Source organism: Cervus canadensis, chromosome 6 (assembly GCF_019320065.1).
Source record: "Cervus canadensis isolate Bull #8, Minnesota chromosome 6, ASM1932006v1, whole genome shotgun sequence".
NCBI lineage: Eukaryota > Metazoa > Chordata > Mammalia > Artiodactyla > Cervidae > Cervus > Cervus canadensis.
In genome coordinates, this window is record NC_057391.1 from 13,426,276 (window position 1) to 13,453,261 (window position 26,986).

Here is a 26,986-nt window from a genome sequence, read left to right on the forward strand (position 1 = left end):
CTGGTGCACTGGGAAGACCCAGAGGGATCGGATGGGGAGGGAGGGGGGAGGGGGGATCAGAATGGGGAAGTCATGTAAATCCATGGCTGATTCATGTCAATGTATGGCAAAAACCACTACAATATTGTAAAGTAATTAGCCTCCAACTAATAAAAATAAATGAAAAAAAAAAAGAGTGTTCCATGGGTTATCTCATTTAATTTAACTTTCACAAGATCCCCATGAAGTACTTTGAAGGACTGTTATTTGCTCTGTGCTACTTGAGGACATCTCCTCTAAGTAACTTGTTTAAGTCTCACAGCTAGTAAGTGATAAAGTGGAATTTCTCATGTGTATATTCTCAGCCACTGTTGAGACTTGTTCTAAGAGTTGTCATAATTCTTGATGTTGTGCATTCTGATTGTTTTTAGGTAAAGCAAAAAAGAATCTTACCTTGCTTTTTCTACTTCTCCCTTTCTGTATCCCTCCAAGTGGCTTGATGTACCTATGCCTTTCTGGCTTTCAGGGTCAGGGTTCATAGTAGTAATGCTGATTATTTTAGGTATCATTTATTGATGCAGGTCAGGAAGCAACAGTTAAAACTGGACGTGGAACAACAGACTGGTTCCAAATAGGAAAAGGAGTACATCAAGGCTGTATATTGTCACCCTGCTTATTTAACTTATATGCAGAGGACATCATGAGGAACATTGGGCTGGATGAAGCACAAGCTGGAATCAAGATTGCTGGGAGAAATAGCAATAACCTCAGACGTGCAGATGCTGCTGCTGCTGCTAAGTCACTTCAGTCGTGTCCGACTCTGTGTGACCCCATAGACGGCAGCCCACCAGGCTCCCCCGTCCCTGGGATTCTCCAGGCAAGAACACTGGAGTGGGTTGCCATTTCCTTCTCCAGTGCATGAAAGTGAAAAGTGAAAGTGAAACCACTCAGTCGTGTCTGACTCAGTGATCCCATGGACTGCAGCCTACCAGGCTCCTCTGTCCATGGGATTTTCCAGGCAAGAATTCTGGAGTGGGTTGCCATTGTCTGCTCCAGATGTGCAAATGACACCACCCTTATGGCAGAAAGTGAAGAACTAAAGAGCCTCTTGATGAAAGTGAAAGAGGAGAGTGAAAACGTTGACTTAAAGTTCAACATTTAGAAAACTAAGATCATGGCATCCAGTCCCATCACTTCATGGCAAACAGATGGGGAAACAGTGGAAATAGTGGCAGACTTTATTTTTGGGGCTCCAGAATCACTGCTGATGGTGAATTCAGCCTTGAAATTAAGATGCTTACTCCTTGGAAGGAAAATTATGATCAACCTAGACAGCATATTAAAAAGCAGAGATATTACTTTGCCGACAAAGTTCCCTCTAGTCAAGGCTATGGTTTTTCCAGTAGTCATGTATGGATATGAGAGTTGGACTATAAAGAAAGCTGAGCACCAAAGAATTGATGCTTTTGCCCTGTGATGTTGGAGAAGACTCTTGCGAGTCCTTGGACTGCAAGGAGATCCAACCGGTACATCCTAAAGGAGATCAGTCCTGGGTATTCATTGGAAGGGCTGATGTTGAAGCTGAAATTCCAGTACTTTGGCCACCTGATGTGAAGAACTGACTCATTGGGAAAGACCCTGATGCTGGGAAAGATTGAAGGTGGGAGGAGAAGGGGACGACAGAGAATGAGATGGTTGGATGGCATCACCGACTCAATGGACATGAGTTTGGGTAAACTTCGGGAGTTGGTGATGGACAGGGAGGCCTGGAGTGCTGCAGTCCATGGGGTCGCAAAGAGTCAGACACAACTGAGGGACTGAATTGAACTGAACTAGCTGATGGGCTGCTGTGTGCCAGACAGTGTTCTAAATGAGGTACCCCGATTGTTGCTAATCTTTGCAATAATTGTGTAAGGTAGGAAAATTACACTTGTGAGGAAACTGAAACTCAGAGACATAAAGAGCTTGTTGAAAGTGATCAGCTAGGAAGTGGTAGAGTCCATATGCAAATACAGTTCTGTTTGAGCATGCAACTTGCAGCCTTTGTAACCAAGTACGTTGAAAGCCTGTGAAGGGTGTTAGATGTGGTTTATGGGTGTGATGGAACAACTCTTGAATAAGTGAAACTTTGATCAAAGAAATATTTATGGTAATATATTTAACACTGAAAAGTATACTTAACACTAACGGAAGAAATGTTTAAACTTCTAGGTTTAACTTCTTAGAGATCTTTACTTTTTACCCCCAACAACAAGGGCAGTGGCTCTATACCCATCAGCTTCTGGACCAGTTTTAGGTGGCAAGAATAAGAACAAAAGTACAGAGAGATAAAGTAATGATAGTTCTTTGTTTTATTGTGTTCAGATTGTTGTGGACTTTCCATTATAGACTTAAAATCCTACGCGGGCTTCTTTTGTGAGTGTTATAGGGTGACCTTATTTTCTGTACCAAAGATCCATACTAATGAATGAAATCTATGTGCAAAAAATATTGATATTTGGAAGGATGTAGTTTATATGCTAATTTGCTGAAATATTTGAGCTCTTTCAGTAGTTTATAGTATGATGGAACAAATCTTGAATAAATAAAACTTTAAGATATTTATGGTAATATAGTTAAGGCTGCTAAGTGCGGTGGTTTAGTTACTAAGTCATGTCCAACTCTTTGGGATCCCATGGGCTGTGGCCTGTCAGGCTCCTTTGTCCATGGTATTTCCCAGGCAAGAATACTGGAATGGGTTGCCAGTTCCTTCTCCAGGGGATCTTCCTGACACAGGGATCAAACGTAGGTCTCCTACACTGCAGGTGGATTCTTTACCAACTGAGCCACCAGGGAAGTCCTGCAAGGTATACCCAACAGTAACCTATACAGAAGAGGTGGTATTATATTTAGTGATACAATTAAGTGACGAGAGAAAGGACAGTGTCAAATTTACTGGTTCTACGTAAATGTAGAGAAAAAGAGTAAGTGGAAAGAGGAGAGGGGTTAAGGTTCTCTTACTGGAAGTTCAGTTCTGAGAAGTGCCATCTTGCTGGTGGAACCCCCAGCCCCACAGGTGTGGAGCATCTCTCTGGGCACTTCCCTGGAGCAGGTGACCTCTCGGGCCTGCCCTCCAGTTGGCTGTGTGCCTGTGTCCCATACCCCCTGGATTTTGATGGCTTGGTGACAGGGGCCACGTTTGATTTCACTCTGGCTCTCTTCTTAGTACAGTGGGCCCTGTATATCCACAGGTTCCGCATCTGCCAATTGTGTGACACCATTTTATATAAGAGACTTGATGGTCCACGGATTTTGGTATCCTGTTCGTGGTGGAGCGGGAGGGATGTGGTTCCGGAACTAATGCCGTGTGCATACTGAGAGAACAAGTATACTTTGTACTTTGCAGAAACACCCTTGTTAAATAAGGTGGAATGTTATATATGTCCATGTTCAAAAGAGAATTGTAAAATGCATGTAACCTAAAGTTAAGTAAAAAAATTTGCTTTTTTTTTTTTTTTTGGATTATTTGTGCAGTTATTCAGCCATGGGATATAACTGGTTGGTGGTGGACAATTCAGGATCCAAAATCAAATTCCCACACTTGTCCTGAGAGGGCAGAGGGTCTGTAAGTGGCTATATTCTTTCTGGTTTCTATTCCTGGGGATAGTGTTTCCAAGGGGATTTAGGGGTGACTTAGGGGAAGGAGTCCCATTCATGCCAGACTTACCTTTGGACTCATGGCCTCAAACCTCTTTTTCTTTTTACCACTTTTAGGTGAGAGTACTACTTTTCAGTATATAGTGTCTAGTTTTTTGTTTTTTTAAGTTAAGAAGATGATCTTAAAAAAATTTCAGTCAGTATCAAAATAAAGCGAAAAGTCCACATCCCCAATTCCCTAGTTAACAGTTTCTTCTGTATCCATCCAGATATTTCCTCATATACAATATATACAATATTGCAGCTAGTTGCCCCTGCCATTACTTAATAGTATATATTGGGTCTGTTTCTAATGTAAGTATATACAAATCAACTTCATTCTTTTGGATACTTTTATGGCTATGACTTAATTTATTTAACCTGTTGGTGGACCAGTTTTAAGTTTAAGACGTTATCAGTTTTTTTAGTAGCATTAGAAAAAAAAATGCTGCAGTCAACAACAACATTGTCTCTTATGACTTTCCACAATGTAGAAATGGATTTGGAACTACTGAAACAAAGAGTACCATATTGTATGTTTTAATAGCTATTTCCATGATGTTCTTTAGAAGGTGGAGCCAATTTGCACTCCCACCAGCAGTGTTCAAGAATGCCCATTTCTCTCTATCCTCACCAAGTCAACTTTTTAGTTGATGTCAATTTGATATGTGAAAAAGATTATTATATTATAATTTTATTTTGTATTTCTTCAATTATAAGTGAGCTTGAGCATATTTTCATTTATATTTTGATCATTTGTATTTAATTTCTGTGAACTATTTATCACCTTTGCCCATTTTTCTATTTAGGTTATTTGTGTTTTTCTAGTTGACTGAAGCGCTTTCCAATATTAAGAAAATCGGTCCTTTGTCTTAGATGTTATATTTTTGTTAGTTTATTGCTTTCATTTCAGCTTGTTTTGGTCTTTTTTCTCTCTCTCTTTTTTTTTCCCATGGAGAAGTTTAAAATTTTTGCATGGTCTGGTTTGTTATATTTTGTGACCTTTGGATTTATGTCATATTTCGAAAGGTCTTCCACATTCCAAGATATTGGAGAAACATTAATTCAGATTCTTTTTTCTTTCTACTTTAATGGGGTTAAATACACACTTTTAGGTATGTATGTAAATATGTATGTTTGTATGTGTATTCATGTGGATTCTTTTTCTTTAATAAAACAACATGTATTTTATTACAAAGGCAGAGGATTTTTTAAAAAATTTTTGTACCATCTCCAGTTTATTTTGGTCCAAGGAGGAGTCAGGCGGTGATCCAACTTTGTTTTTCAAGAAGACAGATAGTTGATTCCATGCTGGTTATTGAATAATTTGTCTTTCCCCAGGGATGAGAACACTTCTGAGATGAAGCTAAATTCCATAACCATCAAACATCTTGTATGTTTGCATGTGTGGGGCTATGTATGCTATAGGAGCTTGACATTTATATAGGTCCAAAGATCCCTGCTGATTTTCACATTTTCGTTAACAGATTAATGAGTACACCAACACATGAGGTGAGAAAAGTCAATTGTGCCCGCTAATGAGTTTCCTGTGCATATTAGTTACATGTGTTCCTCTCCCTGGATTTTCTCTAAACAAGTTACTAGTATAAAATTATGGTTGGGCTGGTGTTGCTGGACAGTAAAAATCTTACTGTTGACTTGATAGACGCATTTTAAGTCTATGTAGACAAATGCTGACTTATACCTATAAATACCATAAGGTACCACTTTTCTGGGATACTCGGACGTCATATATTCCGATCTATAGCCCTCATATCGGTATCTTCACACTGGTTAAGCCATGTGTCTGAGTTTTGGTTTGGAAAATATGACTTTAGGATAAATCTTTATTTTGTTTTTCTTTAACTGTGACCATTTTATACTCACTCTTCATTGAATAGAATCCTTTTCAGATGTTTTATGAATTTCTGGGGAAAATGAAGCATTATTTTCTTACACTGTATCGTATCTAAAAGCTAACTGTTTGCCTGTAAGTAAAAGTGGGTAGGTTAATGAAAAATTGTAATTCACATTAGACATACACTGAGTCTAAAAATTAACATGTAAGTTATATACAATGGAATATTTGTTGTCTTTTTTGAGTCACTCAGTTGTGTCCAACTCTTTCGCAACCCAATGGACTATAGCCTGCCAGACTCCTCTATTCTGGATTTCCCAGGCAAGAATACTGGAGTGGGTTGCCCTTTCCTTCTCCAGGGGATTCTTCCTGACCCTCGGATCAAACTCACTTCTCTTGCATTGGCAGGCAGATTGTTTACCACTGAGCAACCAGGGAAGCCCAAAGTGGAATATTACTTAGCCATAAAAAGGAGCAAAATTGTGCCATTTGTAGCAACATGGATGGACGTAGAGATTGTCATACTGAATGAAGTAAGTCAGACGCAGAAAGACAAATATATAAATATCACTTACCTGTGGCATCTAAAAAAGGGGGATACAAATGAGCTTATTTACAAAACAGAAGTAGAGTCACAGATGTAGAAAACCAATTTGTGGTTATCAGGGGCAAAGGCGGGTGGCGAAAGGGATAAACTGGAAGACCGAGGTTGACATATACACACTACTATCTATAGAATAGGTAACTAGCTAATAAGAACCTGCTGTCCAGCACAGAGCACTCTACTCAATACTCTGCAGTGGCCTGTATGGGAAAAGAATCTAAAAAAGGGTTGATATGTATATATGTGTAACTGATCACTTTGTTGTATACCTGTAACTAACACAACATTGTAAATCGACTACACTCCAATTAAAAAAAGAAAAAGAAACACAGGGGAAAAGGCCATCCTGGTTGTAGCCTGGAGATACCTTTTAATGACCCGTCAAAATATCTAATAAATTTTTTAAATGGTCGCCATTGCTGGTGGAAAAAAATAATAACATGTAAGAGCTAATTGTGTATTCTTAGAATTTGAGATGGTATAAAGGGAGCTTTAATTTACTGAAATTTTATTTTGAAATATCACTGATGCAAAAAGTCCAAAACATTTTTAGTCTTATGAGAGTAGTTGTTAGTAGTAGTAGTAGGTATTGGTAGTCTTATTAGTTATTAGTAGTAGTAAGTATTTGTAGTCTGGCTGTTTTACATGAGAATTTAGAAGTCTAAGTCCTTTACCCAAGCACCACCAGGCTAGTTCCTTAAGGGCAGTAGATAGTGATGCTCGTGTTTGAGGGTTTTTTTTTTTTTTTTGGCTGCACCCTATGGCTTGCCAGGACCTTAGTTCCCCATCCAGGAATTGAACTCATGTCCCCTGCAGTGGAAGCACAGAGTATTAATCATTGGACCAGCGGGGGAGTCCCAGTACCACTCGCTTTTTAATCACTAGAAACCCAGCGTAGCACCTGGCACGTGGTAAACTCAGTTTGTGCTTTTGGAATGTGTGAATGGTTGAAGGAATGAAGTAGTAAGGACATGCCTTCTGTCTCTCATCCATCAGCAAATCATGTTGACTCTACCTTTAAAATATATCCAGCATGTAATGACTGCTCAAAATCTCAACTTGGTTTAGGCCACCATCACCTCTTACGTGGATTAGGACCGTTGGTCCCCTGACTTGTCTCCTGTTTCTGCTTTGCCTCCGCGTAGCCTCTTCTCAGACTCCAGCCAAAGTGATCCTTCTAGAAGTTAAGTGAGATCACTGCACTCAAGACCCTCCAGGGTTTCTGTCTCACTCAGGAGTGAAAGCCAAGTCCTGCAAGGCCCTGCCCTTTCTCATCTGTCCGCAGCTCTACTCCATCATTACTCCTGTGAACTGGTCTCTCTCTCCTTCATCTTATTCTCAGTCTGTTCCAGCTACTCTGGCTTTTTTTCAGTCTCTCAGGCATGTCAGGTATTCTTCTGCCTCTCTGCCTCAAACATTCTTTTCCCAGATACCTGTGTGATTCATCCCCTCATCCCTTTCAAGTCTTTCTCAAGTAGGGTGTAACCTTTGTGAGGGCAGGGGTTTTCCTTTTTCCACTGTTGTTATCCCCAATGTCCAGAACATTACCTTTGACATAGTGGGCACTTAGATATTTTTTTGGAAAGAAACAGGAAGCAAAGAAGAAGGATTCAGGAGGTGGGAGGCATGGAGCTAAACTAAAACTCATGTATATGAAGATTTAGCCTTAGAGACTATGGCCTCCAGTCCTGACCAGATCTTAGACCCTGTGAAGGGTTCTAAACTTGACAGGTCTTCTGATAATTTCCTGTTGATGTCTTTTTTAACCTCTGCAACTCTGTTTTCATTTCTTTTCTCTTGCCTTAGAAAACTGCCTTTGCTGTAGTTCTAATTGATCCTTCTTACCTGGCACTGAAGCACTATGACACATGACAAATAAACTACAGTGTTGTCTTAACTTTCAGTGGCTCTTGGCAGGAGCTAAATTATTTCTCTCGAAAGCTGACTTGAGCCCTGCCACTGCAGTGGGTGTAGTGTGCCTGAGAACTCCCCAGAGTCTGCTGTTTGTCTGCTGTTTGCTCAGTGGGAACTCTGCTTGCCATTCTGACCACCCCTCACCTGAGGCTGCCTCTCCTCTATTGGGCCTTTATGTTCCTCCTCTTGGTTTCTCTCTTGGATTGCATGTTGCTTCGAAGGAAATCGCTGCCAACATATGGCCTGTTATGATTCTCTTTTCCCAAACTCTGCCATTTTGTGTATTTGTGACATACTGCAGATTTTGTGAAGATTGCTTCATAATATTTGTTTACCATCTGCTGCACTCTATTTGGTATCTTGCTAGGATTTTTTTCCTCCATTTTAAGTGACATTAACAGAATCCAGCCAGAACATAGACTTTCTGGTTCTACTTTTGCTTCCCTAATGTGCTGGAAAATCATATTACTATGCTCCAGGCAACTAGAGAAGGCTGGAATTCTCATTGTGAACCAGTGTATCAGAGCACTTCCCCTCCCCGCTTCTTGGTCATATCTAGTAATGCTTTTTTGGTTAGATGGCAAAGAACCTCCATGTGTAAGACAAAAAGAGTTCAAATTATTTTTTTTACTTCTCTTTACTTAGTGCATTGGCTTCCTGGTGTTCTTCAATGTATTTGTACCTTTGAAACTCTTTCTGCCATTTTAGTAAGTTTTTTATGATTTATGGTTCCAGCTAGTGTACTTTTTATAGCTAATCCAGTTTGATAGGCCCAGCCAGATTCTTTGATAGATGGGCTGACTATGTATATCCTACTTTTTATTCAGAAAAGAATTTTAAGTTATTCTCATACTAAATTGCTTGGTATGTAGTTCTGCTTTCTTATCCTTTATTAACTTCTCATTTCTCTCAATTCATTGTCTACTTAAAAAATTTTTTTCCAAAAAAAAAAAAAAATTTTTTTTCCAGCTTTATTGAGATGTAATTGACACATACCATTGTGAAAGTTTAGGGTGTATAACATGTTGATTTGATCTTATATAGTGCAAAGTGATTACCACTGTAGTGTTAGCTGACATGTTCATCCTGATACATAATTAGTGTTTCTTTTTTGTGGTAAGAACATTTAAGATCAGTTAGCAGTGTTCAAATATGTAGTACAGTATTGTTAGCAATAATCACCATACTGTACATTGGATCCTCACACTCTGTTAATATTATAATAAGTATTTACCCTTTGACAAGTATCTCCCTGTTTCCCTACTCTACAACCCCTGGTAACCCTGAATTTCAGTTGTTTAGATTCCACGTATAAGTGATATCATACAGTATTTGTCTTTCTCTAACTTATTTCACTTAGCATAATACCCTCAGGGTTCATCCATGTGGTCAGAAATGGAAGGACGCCCATCTTTTTCATGGCTGAGTAATATTCATGTGTTTGTATTTGTGTATGTGTGTGTGTGTACACATCTTCTTTATCCATCCATCCATTGATGGATACTTGAGTTGTTTACATATCTTGGCTATTGTGAGTAATAGTACAATGAGTTCAGTTTAGTTCAATTCAGTTGCTCAGTCGTATTTGACTCTTTGCGAAACCATGAACTGCAGCACGCCAGACCTCCCTGTCCATCACCAACTCCCGGAGTTCACCCAAACTCATGTCCATCAAGTCGGTGATGCCATCCATCCTCTGTCGTCCCCTTCTCTTACTGCCTTCAATCTTTCCCAGCATCAAGGTCTTTTCAAATGAGTCACCTCTTCGTAGCCAGTGGCCAAAGTATTGGAGTTTCAGCTTCAATATCAGTCTTTCCAATGAACACTCAGGATTGTTCTCCTTTAGGATGGACTGGTTGGATCTCCTTGCAGTCCAACGGACTCGCAAGAGTCTTCTCCAACACCACAGTTCTAAAGTATCAGTTCTTTAGCGCTCAACTTTATAGTCCAGCTCTCACATCCGTACATGACTACTGGAAAAACCATAGCCTTGACTAGATGGAACTTTGTCGGCAAAGTAATGTCTCTGCTTTTTAATATGCTGTCTAGGTTGAGCATAACTTTCCTTCCAAGGAGTAAGCGTCTTTTAATTTCATGGCTGCAGTCACCATCGGCAGTGATTTTGGAGCCCAGAAAAATTAAGGCAGCCACTATTTCCACTGTTTCCTCATCTGTTTGCCATGAAGTGATGGGACCGGATGCCATGATCTTAGTTTTCTAAATGTTGAGCTTTAAGCCAACTTTTTCACTCTCCTCTTTCACTTTCATCAAGAGGCTCTTTAGCTTTTCACTTTCTGCCATAAGGGTGGTGTCATCTGCATATCTGAGGTCATTGGTATTTCTCCTGGCAATCTTGATTCCAGCTTGTGCTTCATCCAGCCCAGCATTTCTCATGATGTCCTCTGCATATAACTTAAATAAGCAGGGTGACAATATACAGCCTTGACGTACTCCTTTCCCTATTTGGAACCAGTCTGTTGTTCCACGTCCAGTTCTAACTTGCTTCCTGACCTGCATACAGGTTTCTCAAGAGGCAGGTCAGGTGGTCTGGTATTTCCATCTCCTTCAGAATTTTCCACAGTTTATTGTGATCTACACAGTCAAAGGCCTTGGCATAGTCAATAAAGCAGAAATAGATGTTTTTCTGGAACTCTCTTGCTTTTTTGATGATCCAGCAGATGTTGGCAATTTGATCTCTGGTTCCTCCTCCTTTTCTAAAACCCAAGAAAAAGAAATGCAAAAAGGCAAAATGGCTGTCTGAGGAGGCCTTGCAAATTGTTGTGAAAAGAAGAGAAGCCAAAAGCAAAGGAGAAAAGGAAAGATATACCCATTTGAATGCAGAATTCCAAAGAATTAGCAAGGAGAGAGAAGAAAGCCTTCCTCAGTGATCAATACAAAGAAATAGAGGAAAACAATAGAATGGAAAAGACTAGAGATCTCTTCAAGAAAATTAGAGATACCAAGGGAACATTTCATGCAAAGATGGGCTCAATAAAGGACAGAAATGGTATGGACCTAACAGAAGCAGAAGATATTAAGAAGAGGTGGCAAGAATACACAGAAGAACTGTCCAAAAAAGATCTTCATGACCCAGATAATCACGATGGTATGATCACTCACCTAGAGCCAGACATCCTGGAATGTGAAGTCAAGTGGGCCTTAGGAAGCATCACTACGAACAAAGCTAGTGGAGGTGATGGAATTCCAGTTGAGCTGTTTCAAATCCTGAAAGATAATGCTGTGAAAGTGCTGCACTCAATATGCCAGCAAATTTGGAAAACTCAGCAGTGGCTACAGGAGTGGAAAAGGTCAGTTTTCATTCCAATCCCAAAGAAAGGCAATGCCAAAGAATGCTGAAATACAATGAATACTGGAGTATAGATACTTCCGTAAGCTTCCGATTTCAGTTCCTTTGGATACAGACCCAGCAGTACAATTGTTGGATCATATATTAGTTGTAATTTTAATTTTTTGGGGAACTGCGTACCATTTTCCACAGTGGTTGTTTCAGTTTACATTCCTACTTACAGTACACGAGAGTTCTCTTTTCTCTGCATTCTCACCAACACTTGTTCTCTCTTGTCTTTTTAATGATAGTGTAACAAGTGTGAGGGGATACCTCATCTCAGTTTTGATTTGCATATCCCTGATGATTAGAGATGTGGAGCACCTTTCTGTATACCCATTGGCCATTTGTATGTCTTTTTCAGAATTCCTTGTTTTTAGAGAGAAGTGTATTCTCATTTTATATTTCAAGGCCGATGATTTGCTCTTGGGTTGCCATGATGGCTTGGATTTTGCCTTTGGGCCAGAATCATTTGTCTTCTCAGTGTAATTCCTTTTTCAACTCAATCTCCTTTCTGACAAGAACAAGGAGTCTTCATTAAAACTACTAATTGCGTTTATTAAAGAATGAAGCAGACAGTCCTACAAAGAGCAATCTGTAGGAGAAAGTAGTACCTACATAAAATGGAACCTCTCATTAAACCATGAGAACTACTAATCACTGTGTCATATAAACCTGATTTTATCCTCAGGCTTTATTAGAATGCCTCTTTCAAGTTACCGTGTCTCCTTATGAGACAGCACTTTAGCTTTGCCTCAAAGCTGTTCTGGTGTCTTGGCCTAAGTTTTTTCTGTCCACTTATAGCTGCTGCTGCTGCTGCTGCTAAGTCACGTCAGTTGTGTCCGACTCTGTGTGACTCCATAGACAGCAGCCCAACAGGCTCCTCTTTCCCTGGGATTTTCCAGGCAAGAATACTGGAGTGGGTTGCCATTTCCTTCTCCACCACTTGCAGCAGAGGGCCCTTTAGTGTTTCATAGCTGCTTTCCATGGAGCTGCTAAGTAAGAGATGATTTTGATAACTGACTGCCCTCACAGTTACCAGATTATTTATGGTAACTGAAATCATCCTTCAATGATTTCATAGAATTTTAGAATTATAGGATCTTTGGTTTTAAGTAGCCTTAAAGGTTCAAGCCCAGGCTTTGAGAGGTTAGATAATTATTTTTGTTGTTATTGTTACTGATTTAGAGAGACTGTGATTTAAACAATTTTTTCTGAAATCTGTGCCTTCTAAAAAGATTCTTCACCTGTTTTATTAAACTCCAAGTACCTCTTCATTCCGTGTGGACAATCCCTTATTGAGGTCTAGTGTGTATTGAGATTCAAAAATAATCTGTCGCTCTGTAGCCACCATCTCTACAGCTAGCTCTGGTGTAGAGATGAGGTTTACATAAAGCTACTTTGTTCAGGCTGAAAATTTTACCAAGTTCAGGACTTTATCAAGAACAAATCATTTTAGTCTACACCCAAACTGAGAATTTAACTTGCTTTTAAAACAAAAAATGTAAAATGCTTTCATATGTGGTGATGTGTAACATTATTTTCCTTTATACAATACCTGTTTTTTTCTTTTTTGTTTCCTGCATTTATGTGACAGCTTTTTGACTTAACCTTGAAAATATTAGTTTCTGGAACCTATGTAGAAACTATCTCTGTTTCCAAAATTAGAACAGCATTTTTCTCCCAGTTTGACTCTAGCCTATGGCTTAAAGAAGGAAAGAGAGGGAAGGAAAATGCTGGATTTCTGTGTAGTTCTTTATATATGTAACCTCCTTAGGTATATGCCTTCTTTGTTACTGAAGGTGACCCCTGGGTGCCATTTATACTTAAGATAGGCAGCTCTTGGTAGGTAATACCGGTGGTGATTGTTGCAGCTCCTAGCTATGTAAATATTCAGTGTGACTTGATGATACTGATTTACATCCAGTTGGGGAACTCTGCAGGAGTGAACCTGTACCTAGGATCCAGAACAGTTACTTTGGAGGGAAAACCCCAGTGAGAGCTGTTGTCTTGGTCACTGAACAGGACGAATTCAGGTGCTGCTTTCCGTCATGCTGTCAGAGTGCTGTTGGCTGTGAGGGAGAAAAAGAAGGTAGCAGTGTGCTCTGAAATAGACTAATTAGGAGAGAAAACAGTCTCCCTCTTAGGGTTCCCGTGGCCTGGTCACCAAACAGTGGGCTATCTTAAAAACTGCAGCTGGACCGGAGGGAGGACCTGAGGTGTGGTGGGCTAAGATCCAGGTGCTAAACTGAACTCCCCCTGTATTTTCAGTAAGAGTTCTCAGAGCATGTCGTGCTAGCTTATTCTCTTTATGATGAAAGATTTGTCTTTTTCTCCAGGCCTGGGATCAGGTTCTCTGCCTCTGATCGAATCAGCAATTAGATGCCCAAGAGTGACCAAAATAAATAAATAAATAAAATACTAGCTCGGTTTAGCAAGTGCACAACAGCTGAGGCATCCCTTTGAGAGAGAGCCTGTCCCTTCCACGTCGTCCCCTTGGGAGGCTGTTAACATCTTCCATCAATGTTGCCCGTGCTCAAAATGTTTTTGGCATTTTTCTCTCAACTGTACATTTAGAGTCTACCAGGTATGCTGTGTTCCTGTTGACAGATCTTTATCCTTAGAAGGATGAAGTAACTAACTAAATATTTAGAAAAAACCAGAAGTTATTCTGCCTGGCAGGTAGTACAGATGAGTGAGTGACCAGATGTGGACAGTTTCATTTGGGACTGAAAACGAGATCTGATATTTTTGCTTGATTTATCTTCAGGTTCTGAAAGCAGTTTTGAAGCCATATTTCACAACTATTTTAATTAAGGGAAGAATCAGTGAAATCAGTACATTGTTTTGGATGTGGCTCCTTTGATGATCCGCTTACTCAGATTTACTCATTCTTGTTCAGTATTTTGTGAAGTCTTATTATCCTCTAGTTTTAAGACCATTTAAATGATTTCACAGTAGTGCAAATCACCATTTGAAGCTTTCTGTGGTCATCAAGTACTCGGTATAAGTGAAACAGTTCAGAAAATGAGAGATCAAGTGGGTTATGAGAACTGTATTAGAATTGTTTTCTAAGTTAACCTTCCACTCTCAGTTCTGTAAAAAGGGAATGATAATAATCAAGTCATATTGTCCACATCATAGAATCGTTATGAGGCTTTTAAGGGTGTATGGAGCATAAATCACAGTGCTTTGTGTTATAGTAGTGTTCAGTAGATGATAGCCATTTTTATTATGCTATTATGACAGATTGCCGGGAGAGAGGAAGAATGGAGAAATAGAGGGATAGGGTGCCGTGTGGGAAAGCAAAAAGTAGTAACAGTTGAATAAGACTGGCCTTTCTTCAGTTTTTAAAGTTCTTCAAGCCAAACCTGTTCATACTCCAGTTGTATTTACTTTATTTTTAAAATATTTATTTATTTATTTGGTTGTGCCATGCAACATGTGATTTTTAGTTCCCCGACCAGGGATTGAACCCATGCTCCCTGCAGAGGAAGCTTGGAGTCTTAACCACTAGACTGCCAGGAAAATCCCTATATTTACTTTAACTTAGGTTTATGTCATAAATGACATGAGCAATGTTTTAATTTTCAGCTGTCCCTAAAATTTATAGTTCTTTATTGAGATTCTGTTGTATTCTGAACAAAAAGCCAAAACGACAAACTAATAACGTCAGCATCTGCGAAATACAGTGTTGAGGATGTGGACATCAAGTTGTACAAACCGATTGTATTATGTTTCCAGCTGACATGGTTTTTGTATATTAAAAAATCTTATCCCTTACATTATGTTGCTTTTTAAACAGATGAAGATGAAGATGGTGATCGAATTACAGTGAGAAGTGATGAAGAAATGAAAGCAATGCTGTCATATGTAAGTATACTACTAATGAGGACTTTTTAAAAAATCTTAGTGTAATTGAGGATGCAGTTTCTTTATGTAGTGAAGACATGAAAGTAAATCACAGCTGCTCTTAACATTTTTCTATACAATATGTAAAATTTTTAAGGATTTCCTTATGTGAAAGTTAAGGGCATTCTTTTCAAAAGACACTGATCATATCATGAACATTAAGAATAATGCATCTTAATGACTTTTGCATTAGGTATGGTGCAGACTAAATGGACTATCAATTTCCTGTATTTTTTATGCAGTACTTAAAGTAACGGCTCATTAAAAATGAACCCCTGGGCTCTAAAAAATTTTTCAAAATCTACTTTCAACTGGAGATCTCTTTCACCCCTTCCAAACAGACTGTAGTTATAATGTAGCTGCTGGCTTAATGTGTATACATGACTTACAGATGTACTGTCAGTGATGTTATGCACTAACAACCCCACCCTAAAACGAACTACAAGGTTACTTACTGAATCTAAGTGATTTGAATATATCCCGAAATGACTTTTCTTTTGTGTTTCAAATTTCAGTGAAAATTTGCATTAACATTTGTCTCAGGGCCAAAGTAGATAAACAAGAAAAAAGGATACATTTCTAAAACTTTAATACTAAGCTTGAATAATTTAGCTACTATGGAAAGAAATAGCTTCCCTGAGCCCTGGTTTGTTCTTTTCTCTTATTTCACTTTATTTTTTCTTAATTCATTTTATTTTTTCTGAGCTTGCAGTCTGTGTACAAAACCTTCTCTAGTGGTCTGATGAAGAGAGCATTGGACTGGAAGTCAGGAGACCACTGCCCTTCTCTGGCTTCCTGGCTTTAGGCAAAACGCTTAACCTTTCTGGGCAGTAGTTGCCTCATCTGTCAATTGTGGATAATAATACTTGTCCTTTCTACTGCACAGGGTCGTTGTAATGGTCAAATGGGATAATAGCTGTGAAACCCTTTGAAAAGTTAAAAATTCTATACAAATGCAAAGTGGTATTATGGTGGGAACGATGGAGCTGGCGCCCCGGCTTTTCAGTGAGTCTCTAATCTTAGCAGATGATGAGGTTGTAGGTTTTTAACCAGAATGTTGTTTCATTGTAATGAAAACTGTAACGTATCTGTGTGGGTTTCCACTGATAGTTTTAATTTAGGGTAGGAGGACAGAGAACAAGAAGGATGGCACGATTAACAGAGCGTTGCATTCAGACCAGCGCAGAGGAGGAAAAGTCAATTTCCCATTGACTTCACATTAACTTACTTGCGAGTCTTTGTGCTCTGCGAATTTAGAGCAGGGCTCATCAGTACCTTGAAAGGCAGAGTAGGATTGTCTGCTGAAAGGTCTAGCACTAGTATTGATAGATTGACTACCTTTCCTGAGAATGTGACATGCTTATTTTTAGAAAACACACACACACAGATGGGTTCTAGTTTTTTCACATGTATCCATTGCAGAGCGGAGAAGGCAGTGGCAGCCCACTCCAGTACTCTTGCCTGGAAAATCCCATGGACGGAGGAGCCTGGTAGGCTGCAGTCCATGGGGTCGCTAAGAGTCGGACATGACTGAGCGACTTCACTTTCACTTTTCACTTTCCTGCATTGGAGAAGGAAACGGCAACCCACTCCAGTGTTCTTGCCTGGAGAATCCCAGGGACGGGGGAGCCTGGTGGGCTGCCATCTGTGGGGTCGCACAGAGTCGGACACGACTGAAGTGACTTAGCAGCAGCAGCAGCAGCCACTGCAGAAAGAGCATTGCTGACATCCATGTACTTTCATTATGTCTCTGACATGACCTCACACAAAACTGTGCTTTCAAAAATGTACTTTTGGGAATATCTAACAAACTGTGCTCTTTGAGAAGTGTTACTACATGTGATCATGGTGATAGTCATAATTATTTCCATTTCTAAGTGCCCATTTTACACTAGATGCTTAAGGTATTTAGTTTCCTTTGATTTTAATAATCACTCTGTAAAGTAGATATCACCCCTACCTTTCAGATGAGGAAGCTCTGGCTAAGAGTCATGCCCAAGGTCTTAGAGCTGTGTGAGTATGCATATGGACTGTAAGTTCGGCTTCTCCTGGTGCCAAGGCCCATGCGCCTTCACTGTTTCATTCGGCTGCTCTCCCACCCACCCACTTGCTCACTAGTACTGGGAGCTTCCTGTGTGTTAAAAAATGAGCTTTAAAAAAAAAAAATTTTTTTTTTAATTAAAAAAAAAAGTTTTAAAAATTGTAAAAACTGAGTACATTTTGTAAGATCTTATTGGCTTTATATAATGACTCATGAATTGGGCAACATCCCATCCAGCAGATAGAAAGACACTCTAAAGACGTGTTTAGGCAGGAGACAGGACAAGGAAGTCAGTTTAGCCAAGAGCTGATGGTTTCAGGCTAGGTCACCTTCCTCGGGGACAGCAGGGGTCTGTCATGTGGATTACCTCACTAGCAATGACCAGGAAATTCCAGACTGACTGGTTAAGGTTATATTCCTCAGAGAGTTTTATGTAAAACTCACTACATTTTTCTTATGTTTGTTCATTTGCAGTGGATGGTGAGAACTTTTTTCTGTAAACTGGCAGTGGTTCATAGAATGGGGTCTAGATGATCAGGTCTGAGTTTTCTCATTAATTCACTTGATATTTATAGATAAGAACCTGAGGCCCCAAGGTAGAGCTCCACTCCCCAGATTGTGAATGTTGGAGCAGATTATTTTAAAATGAAAATGAAAATATCCCTGAGAGAGATAACAGGTTTTAAGTTATTTAAAACCTAACTGGATTTCCTTTTGCTCTTATCTCTCGAGGCAGCCTTTACCATCAAATACTCTTTGTTTATGTAGAGTCAGGCTCTGAATAAATAACCAAATAGTAAAGAGTAGAGGACGAGAGGACGCCCTGTCTCAGAAAAGCACAAACAAGGTTGGTTGGCTGCCATTTTGATCTGTCTTGGTTTTTATGGTTGAAATTCCTTTGGGTTACAGTTTTGCCATAAAGAGAACAATTTGGACTTAACCTCACAATAGATTTTGGTTGATAGTCTTCAGTTGCCAACCTGGTGTTAAAAACCTGTATTGGCCTTTTATTTTTTAAGTTCAGTTTGGCTCTGAAAAAATTTGATTCCAGGACTTGGGACCACATATTTACTGTTTAAAAAAAAAAAAAAAAGCTGTGCTTTTCATGTGGAATTCAATAAATTTGCAGTCACTTTAGTATTTCTTTAAAAACCATATGGGGAAAGCAAAACTAGACATATTTTTGCCATAAATCCTTTAATCATTATTTTTAAAAAAAGCTACAGTGTCTGAGTTGAAACTTGCAGAATTTTTTCCCCCATTGGATGTAAGCATTTTCTGGCTTTGGGCCAACAGAAACATAAGTTTTTATCAGTAATTTAAATAGATTTTTGTATTAGACCTGAAAATGTTGCCTTTTTAATTGAAAACTTATCAATTATTTAAATTGCTAGCAGCCCGAGGCTGTTAATTTTATGTGTGCCGTAATAATGGCATGCAGTGGTTTTTGATGCATGTGACACAGAATGTCGCATTGTGGTAAGGATTTGTCATGACAGTAGGTTGTATGCTGTTAAATAATAACTAGCACATTAAACCAAAGTCTGTTGTCACACATTAGTACCATTTTATGTGTTATTTAGAAGTTGTATTCTTTTCTTCATTAGATATATTTTTAAGAGATAATGAGAAGAAAACAAAGCTATAATAAATTGTCTTTTAAGAAAATGTAAAGTAATTTGGTCTCCAAGGAGATATTTAATGTATTGAGAGAATTCAGCAGCCAAGTGTTATTACAGCACCGTTGTGATCGCTCTCTGCGTTTTGTTATGAGTTTGTGTTAATCAACAATCTGTTTTTATAGCGTTGTTTCTTGTAAGTTATGTTGTTAGAATATTCCACTTCTGGGATCATGGCTTTTCCTCTGACACTATTGTATCTTTTTAATTTCTCCATAAAGTATTTTTTTAATTAGAATTTGAAATGCTTTATTAGAAAAAAAAATACACCCAACCTACATATCCTGAAAACTAAATACCTGATCACTGCTAACTATTTAAAGGACCCTGTTAAATACTCTCTTAAAGTAGTTTTAATTTTTTTTTTTTGTTCTTGTTTTCCTCTCTCATTTTCTAGGATAGACAATAATCTACTGCTTTTCTCCTTCCATCTTTTTGTATTTGTTATCTGGTAGTGCTGACCTCATTTCCTTACAGCATGAAACATCAGTGCTGGGCCTTATTTTTGATTCATCATAAGCTTTATTTATCATTGAGGGGGTTATTTTAATGTTAACCTCTACTTTTAGGTGACCTTTCTTCAAGGAGCTCAGCAGTACATCCTACTTTAGTAAATGGACTCATATTTGTTTCTGCTAAATCCTGTGGCTAGTAAAGAGTTTATTACACCTAGTTCTCTTGATACTGAGAGGCTTGTGTGAGTGGAAAACAGTATTAGTAAGAATTATGTTCTTCGTTTTGCCTAATCTCTCTCTTTACACCATTTCTCCACATTGCCAGAAGAATATGGGATGGGTTTAACTGTAACACCTCCCATTATGGCAGACATTGTGTATTATTGGAGTGTAAGTATTCCCTTTGATATACTTGACCGTAGTGTACCTTGTTAGATGCTGGGTACCATGAGGGAGAATACTCTTTGACCTCTGTTTCTGTAGCACCTTGTAAACTGGGATATGATTCGCTTTATCCTAGTGTGCATAACTTGGAGATTGCTTCAGAAATCGTAGTTGCTCAATAGATAGCCAATGGAAATTTGCCACATGACTCAGGGACCTCAAACCGGGACTCCATAGTAGTCTAGACGGGTGGGATGGAGAGGGAGGTGGGAGGGAGATTTAAGAGGGAGGGGACATTTGTATACCTATGGCTGATTCATGTTGATGTATGGCAGAAACCAACACAATTCTGTAAAGCAATATCCTTCAATTAAAAAATAAATTTTTTAAAAAAAGGAAAAATCATAGTTGCTCAAGTGGAGTTGGAAGAAACCCTTAGTGGTCTTGTCCAACTGTCTCATATTACAGATGAGGAGACTGAGGCCCAGCAAGATCAGATTCAGTTTGAGGTTATATTGCTAATAAATGGGAAGGCCTGGACACAGACCTAGGTCCTGGACTCCCAGTCCTCACTCCTGGTTAAGTGTTGTTTTTGTTTTGGCATTTATTGAGATCCTACAGAAGAAGCTTTGCAAATACCACTGTTTTCCTAATAACAAAAAAATAATGCTATTTAGTAGAACGTCAGTGTACCTGAGTTTGAAAAGGACTGTAAAGAAATACTCTGGGCTTTTGAAGTTTCCTTCCTACAGGGCTGAATTTTGCCTTAGGATGTGTTGCCCAGTTAGTTGTTAAACATTTAATAGACTTAGGGCCTTTATGATTAGGAAGTTTTCTATGTAGAGCAGAGATTGGAAGCTGTTCTCCAAATGGTACTTTTAAACATGCTCCACATTAAGTCGGTCCAGCTTACTTTGTATGCAGCAAAATAGCTTGGTCTTCAGTCCCCTCGTTTGTCATGATCCATCCAAACAATTGGTAATACTCGATACTCTCCTGGTAGGGTGGAGAAACGCTGAAAAGAACAAGACAGGAAAACTGAATGCAATAAATAAATGGTGTTGGAAATTATTTAGCTTTGTTTTTTTTTTTTTAATTGGAATGGTGTCATGCTCCAAGCTATAAGTAAAATTTTTGTATTTTTTTCTCATCCTTGTCAAAGAATGAAACCTTTTTTCAGAGGCAGATTATTTTAACTCTTTTCTCTATGTTATCTGGGACATATGGATGTCCTTGAAATAGTGATAAGAATGTAATGGCCCCTTATTTAGCCCCTCTTTGAAATACCTCAGGACATTTTTGCTAACAAGAAGCAAAAGCAGATGGAAGTTTGCATCAGATTATTAGGTAGCTCGTGGAAGCAAAGGAAGAGACAGCATGAGCAGGCCTCAGTCAGCGTGGCACCAGAGTATTCTGGGGCTTTAAACCACCAATATTTTGTCATTAATATGGCTGCGCTCCTGGTTCAGCTCCCTCTCTATGGAGGACTCAGAATGACCTACGGTTTGTGTCCTCTGGAGTCCTATGTTGAGGCAGCTGACATGAGGGGACCGAAAAATGCAGGACATCAATTAGGCTCTTAGGGGCTATAGTAGGAGCTTCTCTTCCAGGGAGATGTGGACTGGAAGGAGATGATGGACTTCTAGCAGTCAGGTTGCTGTGGGGCATAACCAAGGCGTTGGGCTCGTGTTAGCAGCTCCTAATGAACCCATTCTCTTAGGGCCAGTTTTACTGGAAACAAGAGGGGTGTTTTCTTTTTTTTTTTTCATTTATTTTTATTAGTTGGAGGCTAATTACTTTACAATATTGTAGTGGTTTTTGCCATACATTGACATGAATCAGCCATGGATTTACATGTGTTCCCCATCCCGATCCCCTCTCCTGCCTCCCTCCCAACCCGATCCCTCTGGGTCTTCCCAGTGCACCAGCCCTGAACACTTGTCTCGTGCATCCAACCTGGGCTGGTGATCTGTTTCACCCTTGACAGTATACTGAGGGATGTTTTCTATATATATCTGAAAGGTGAACATAAATTTGCTATAATACAGTAAAGTTAGAGGAATTCAGTAAATTTTCAACTCATGACTATAATATGTCCAAAAAGGTGTAAATTGTAATTGGAAATTAAAACAAGTTGTCTCTGTTTATATAGGTCTCCCTGTTATATGTTATTTACTCATTTCTCACTTCCTTTTCATTTATTTTTTTTTAACAGCATTTGAGCAGTAGGCTGAATCTTTGTTGAACACAATTGGAACTGGCTAAATAGTCTACTTGTAAGGGAATGTCCTATTTGGCCTGCTATCTGTATGACCTGATGCTCCCGTTTTATTTAAGTGGTAGGTTCCCTGAAGCTATTTAAACTTTTCCTACTTTGGAAGTATGGCAGAATTGCTGCAACTTGGAGATCAGGTGAAAGGCCAGTGTAGACAGTACCTCAAGCCAACCATGGTGGTGACTAATAAAGCCTCAGCTGAGGGGATCCCACAAGTTTTGGACTCATCGCTGAACACAAGTTTAAACTTCTGCCAACACACATTAGCTGAAACTTGGCCAAGTTGAATTTCATCTGCTGTTGGCTATCCAAACCTCAATTCCTATTAAGACCATCTGGAGTTCCCTAACATCCTTTACAGTTTTACTGTCCAAAACAAATAGTGTTATCATTAAACTTGGCCAACTTACTGTCTGTTTCATTTTCAAATCACTAATAAATACATTTGTCTGGTAACGTTGACTTATAAAGAGGCCCCAGAGTTGTTCCCTGTTGACCTTTCATTGGAAGACTTTTCATTGTGATTTTTTCTCTTCATCTAATCAATCCATGACCATGTGTGGACCCTTGGTCTAGAGTCATTTAAGAAAGAACATGTGTGCCTTGTAGTCACCTCAAGGCAGGGAAAATGAGTTTTCAGGGATTGAAGCCAGGTAATAAAGATAGTTATTAATTTGGTATTCAAAATAGATTAGCTTTGTATGTTATTTTTGACTAAGGAGCTGCTGTATGCTTCTTAAGAGGTGAGCATCACAGAAGGGATACCTCTTAAATGCAAAGTATAAGAAATAATTGAAAGAAAGTATAATTGATGACATAGCTGAGTAGTATTGTAATTGAATTTGTAGCCATTTGACAGAGTTAAGATTGTTGAGTTCTTCACTAGGAAAACTAAATTATATAACTATGAACTGCAAATAGTTTGTTAGTTTATTGATTATTGCTGTAATTACTGGCTCAGCTACATATAATGGGGTATGCTTGCAGTACTGACAAAATAGGAATTTAAAAATTTTATCATTAATAGGGAAAAGCCAGCATGCTTAGTTTTTTATAAGTATTTCCTCATACTGTACTGTTTATATTGTCTGTTAGGAGGCATGCTAAGGAGAGATTAGAAAGCTTTCTGTTATAAATGTATAGAAGAATGATAAATGAATTTGATTTGAGTTGATATGTAAGACTTGCCACTAAGTTAGAAGATCTAACCAATGAGAATGTCTGTATTATTGCCTATTGGCCTTCTCCTCTTGAACATATGCAGAGTGGCCATTATGCATATGGTACAGTGCTATACACTCTATGACTTGATACTCTACTAGCTTCTTAGATTTTTTGGAGACACGTCTTTTTGAAAATGTGAGGAAAGTTGTTTGTTCTTTTCCCAGAAAATTCACACAGTGCAGCATTTCACCTAGAAGTTCAGGAATTTCAAGGATCTCCCAAGGCCCATATAGACACCAGATTAACACCTCTGGCATAAGACCTAATGAAATACATGAGACATGGTCCATGCCCTTGATGAACTTCCAAATGGAGAAACAATGTTCCTTATAGTACCCTTCCACTTATATTATTATTTATAGTGCTGTACTAATTGAGGGGGGTTGAGGGCATACTGACTCAGTCTTGATAAACGTTAGTTAAATGCTACCTCTGTACTTGGTCTGAAGATTTTGGCAGTATGTTTAGTGGTTTCTATGTCACCCTATTGTTATGGCCATTTTTCTTGTATGTACTGTTGCTTGGGAGTGGGAGATTCATAGTAACATGGTGCCCTATTTTAAGATGTTTTTCAAGTACTTTATAAAACTGTTTCTTATATACCAGCTTCTATGATTGTGATGTTCCTGACACTTTTATGAGGTGAGCAAGGCAGGTATTTCTTTCATATTTACAGCTGCGAATACTGAGGCACAAACAACTTGCCTCTCTCAAGGTCGCATGGCTGGTCAGTGTAGAGGTGGGACCTGAGCTCACTCACTGATTTGCCCGTTTATTCATAGAACCAGTTTTTTGTTTGTTTTTTGTCTTGGCTGTTCTGGGTCTTTGTTGCTACACGTGGACTTTATCTAGCTGCAGAGAGTGGGGCTGCTCTTCGCTGCAGTGTGAGGCTTACTGTGGTGGCTTCTCTTGTTGCAGAGCGCAGGCTCTAGGGCGCATGGGCTTCAGTAGCTGTGGCTGCTGGCTCCACAGCACGGGCTCAGTGGTGTGGCGTATGGGCTTAGCTGCTCTGTGGCATGTGGGATCCTCTCAGATCAGGGATCGAAACTGTCTCCTGCATTGGCAGGCAGACTCTCTGCCACGGAGCCACCGGGGAAGCCTCCAGCAGCTTTTCATACAGTCAATATTTATGGGATGGCAAGTGTCTAGCCAAGCCCTATGCTAGGTGGTAGAGGTACAGTGAACATACAGTTCACTCCTTCAGGGAGCTCATGGTTCAGTCAGGGAAGTTAACAAAAAAGGGAGGAGTGTTTCGTGTGGGAGGACAGGAAAGACTCAGAATTACCAGGCAGAATGATCAGTGCTCTCATATGCCTAAGCATTTGGTGTTCTGTGAGCTCAGAGAAGGAGCACCTGATCTAGCTTTGGAGACAGTTAAGGCTTCCTGAAGAGAGTGGTGTCTAGGTGGAGTAGCAAGGACAAGGGGACTTGGAAGGGTGTTTAAAGGCCCAGGTGAAAGGATGCCTGTGCCCTCAGGAGGCACTGCCTGTGATCAGTGTGGTATGGACAGTGCAGGGAGGGTTGAGATGAGGTTGCAAAGGCAGGTAGGCTTGATCATGGAGGGCCCTAGCTTGAGGATATGAGCAGGGGGGGAAATGTAGAGTTAGTAAGAATGGTGGTTGACTAGATGTGGGGAAGAAGGAAAGGGATGGTCTGGAGGACTCCCAGATAGCTGGTTTGGGAAGCTAGGTCATGGCGATTTCATTCATCCAGATGGTGAACCCATATGTTGGAAGACAGGCCTAGGGTATGAGGGAGGGTGGGGGAGGTGGGGACCTGTTGAATTTGAGGGGCCTCTGGACAACCAATTGGGTATGTTCCAAATCTTAGGAGAGAAATCTGGGCTGGAAATAAAGGTTTGTGATTCATCAGCTCCTAATTAGTCTCAGTGACTCCTCTGGTAATTGAAACCTTCGAAGTGGCTGAAGTTAACTCAAGGAGAGGATAAAATAAAAAAAACGAAGGTTGATGAAGTCACGGGAAACTTCAGCATTTAAAGGAGGAATGGGGAGAGAATCACTTACGGGAAACTGAGCAGTGTGGTAAGAGAGGTAGAAGGAAAATGTGAAGGAGTGGCGGAGTCCCTGAAGAAAGAGGAGAAGTCACCAGCCAGCACAGGGATCTGCAATATATTAAAATCTTCCCACCATCCCCAGTCTCTGAGAGGTCAGGTGACATGGCTTCCCTCACATAGGTGACAGTGAAGAAGCCAGGCTCTTCACCAGCTCAGCAGTCCACCCAGTAGCCTGCTTTAGTTAAATCTTTTGAGGTATGAGCAATAGGAGGTAGCTCATCTTAAAAAAAAAAAGAAAAAACACGATTATATCTTAATACACAACCAAAATACAAAACACCATAGTAAATTGATGGCAATAAAATATGGTATTTCATTTGCATTGCATGACAGACAGTTAGCATCTTTAGTCATAAATGAGAATAACTTACCTTTTGACTCTCAACTAGCAAACAAACATTTTATGTTCTGAGTGCATGGACTATAATGAAAGGAGTATCTTTCTTGGTTGACTGATAAATCGTTTGCTACTTTTGTCAAATCGGTGTAATGATATTCCTAGAATAGGGTAGGGTTGTGAGAAACTGGATGAATAAATGTAAATATCTAGTATTGTTACCAAGCAAGGACTCATGTGCATGAGGTACAGAATGCTCTTGACAGTGGCCATTTGTAGTGAAGTGAAGGTTTATTTGCCAGGCACCAAGCCAGGAGAATGGGGAGCTCATGGTCCAAAGACCTGAACTCCTCCATGGCTTTCAGGTTGGGGTTTTTAAAGACAGTGTGAAGGGTGGGGGTCATAGGAAGTTGATCAGCTCATGGACCTTCTTCTGATTGCTTGGAGGTGAGGTTACAGGGTAAGGTTTCAGGAATCTCAGCCTTCTGGTTCCAAGCAGCCTGGGGTCCAGTGCTTGTGGTCAGCAAGTAGTTACCATCCTCCACCTCACTTTTAAATCTCTCAACAACTAATCATTACAGTTTACCAACACCTTCACTAATCTATTGCTGCAGTTTAATTTTGAGCTTCACAGTAACCCTATATAACAGTTTCTATAGAACACATATGCATCAGATTGTTAATAATATCCCTTCAGGAGGAACTAGCAGGTCTGTGATTCTGTTGTCCTAATAGTTTACTCCTTGAATCTGCTCTTTGGAACTCAAGGAAGCCTAGGAGACCAAAGCCTTTTTCTACAACAAGAAACAGAGGACGCGGAGGGGCTTTTGAACCCAGGATGGCCCTGCAGGGTACTTAAGGTTCAATCCCACCTGTTTTTTTTTTTTTTGATACTCCTTAATACTGAGGGGAACAGAGGTGGGACAAGAAAGGGAATAAAGTTTTGGGTGGAGAAATTAATCATAGACTTGGCAGGGGGTTGAGGAGCTCTGTATCAGTATTGAGCCTGACAGACAGTAGGGTATTCAGGGAGTTATTTCTGGGTGTATCTGTCTTGCTGTTTCTTTGTTTTCTCTCCTTTCAACAGAGGACTTGTGCCTTGTAAAATTAAACTGTGCTGTTTTGGAACTCAAGTTTTTATGTGGCAGATTTCCATGAAGAAAAAAGTGTTGTAATTATTGATTGGATTGTGCTGTTAGAATTAGAATTAGGTTCATAACAAATAGGAA

The 26,986-nt window shown here is 39.6% G+C and overlaps 1 protein-coding gene across 6 annotated transcripts in view; it reads left to right on the forward strand.

Moving 5' to 3' along the window:
* MAP2K5 (mitogen-activated protein kinase kinase 5) overlaps positions 1-26,986 on the forward strand; it is a 261,289-nt gene that overhangs the window by 9,472 nt on the left and 224,831 nt on the right. For all 6 annotated transcript variants that reach the window (XM_043470889.1, XM_043470888.1, XM_043470885.1 and 3 more), the window contains exon 3: positions 15,182-15,249. In XM_043470889.1, coding sequence (XP_043326824.1) covers positions 15,182-15,249 — 68 coding nt within the window. The remainder of the gene's footprint in view (positions 1-15,181; positions 15,250-26,986) is intronic.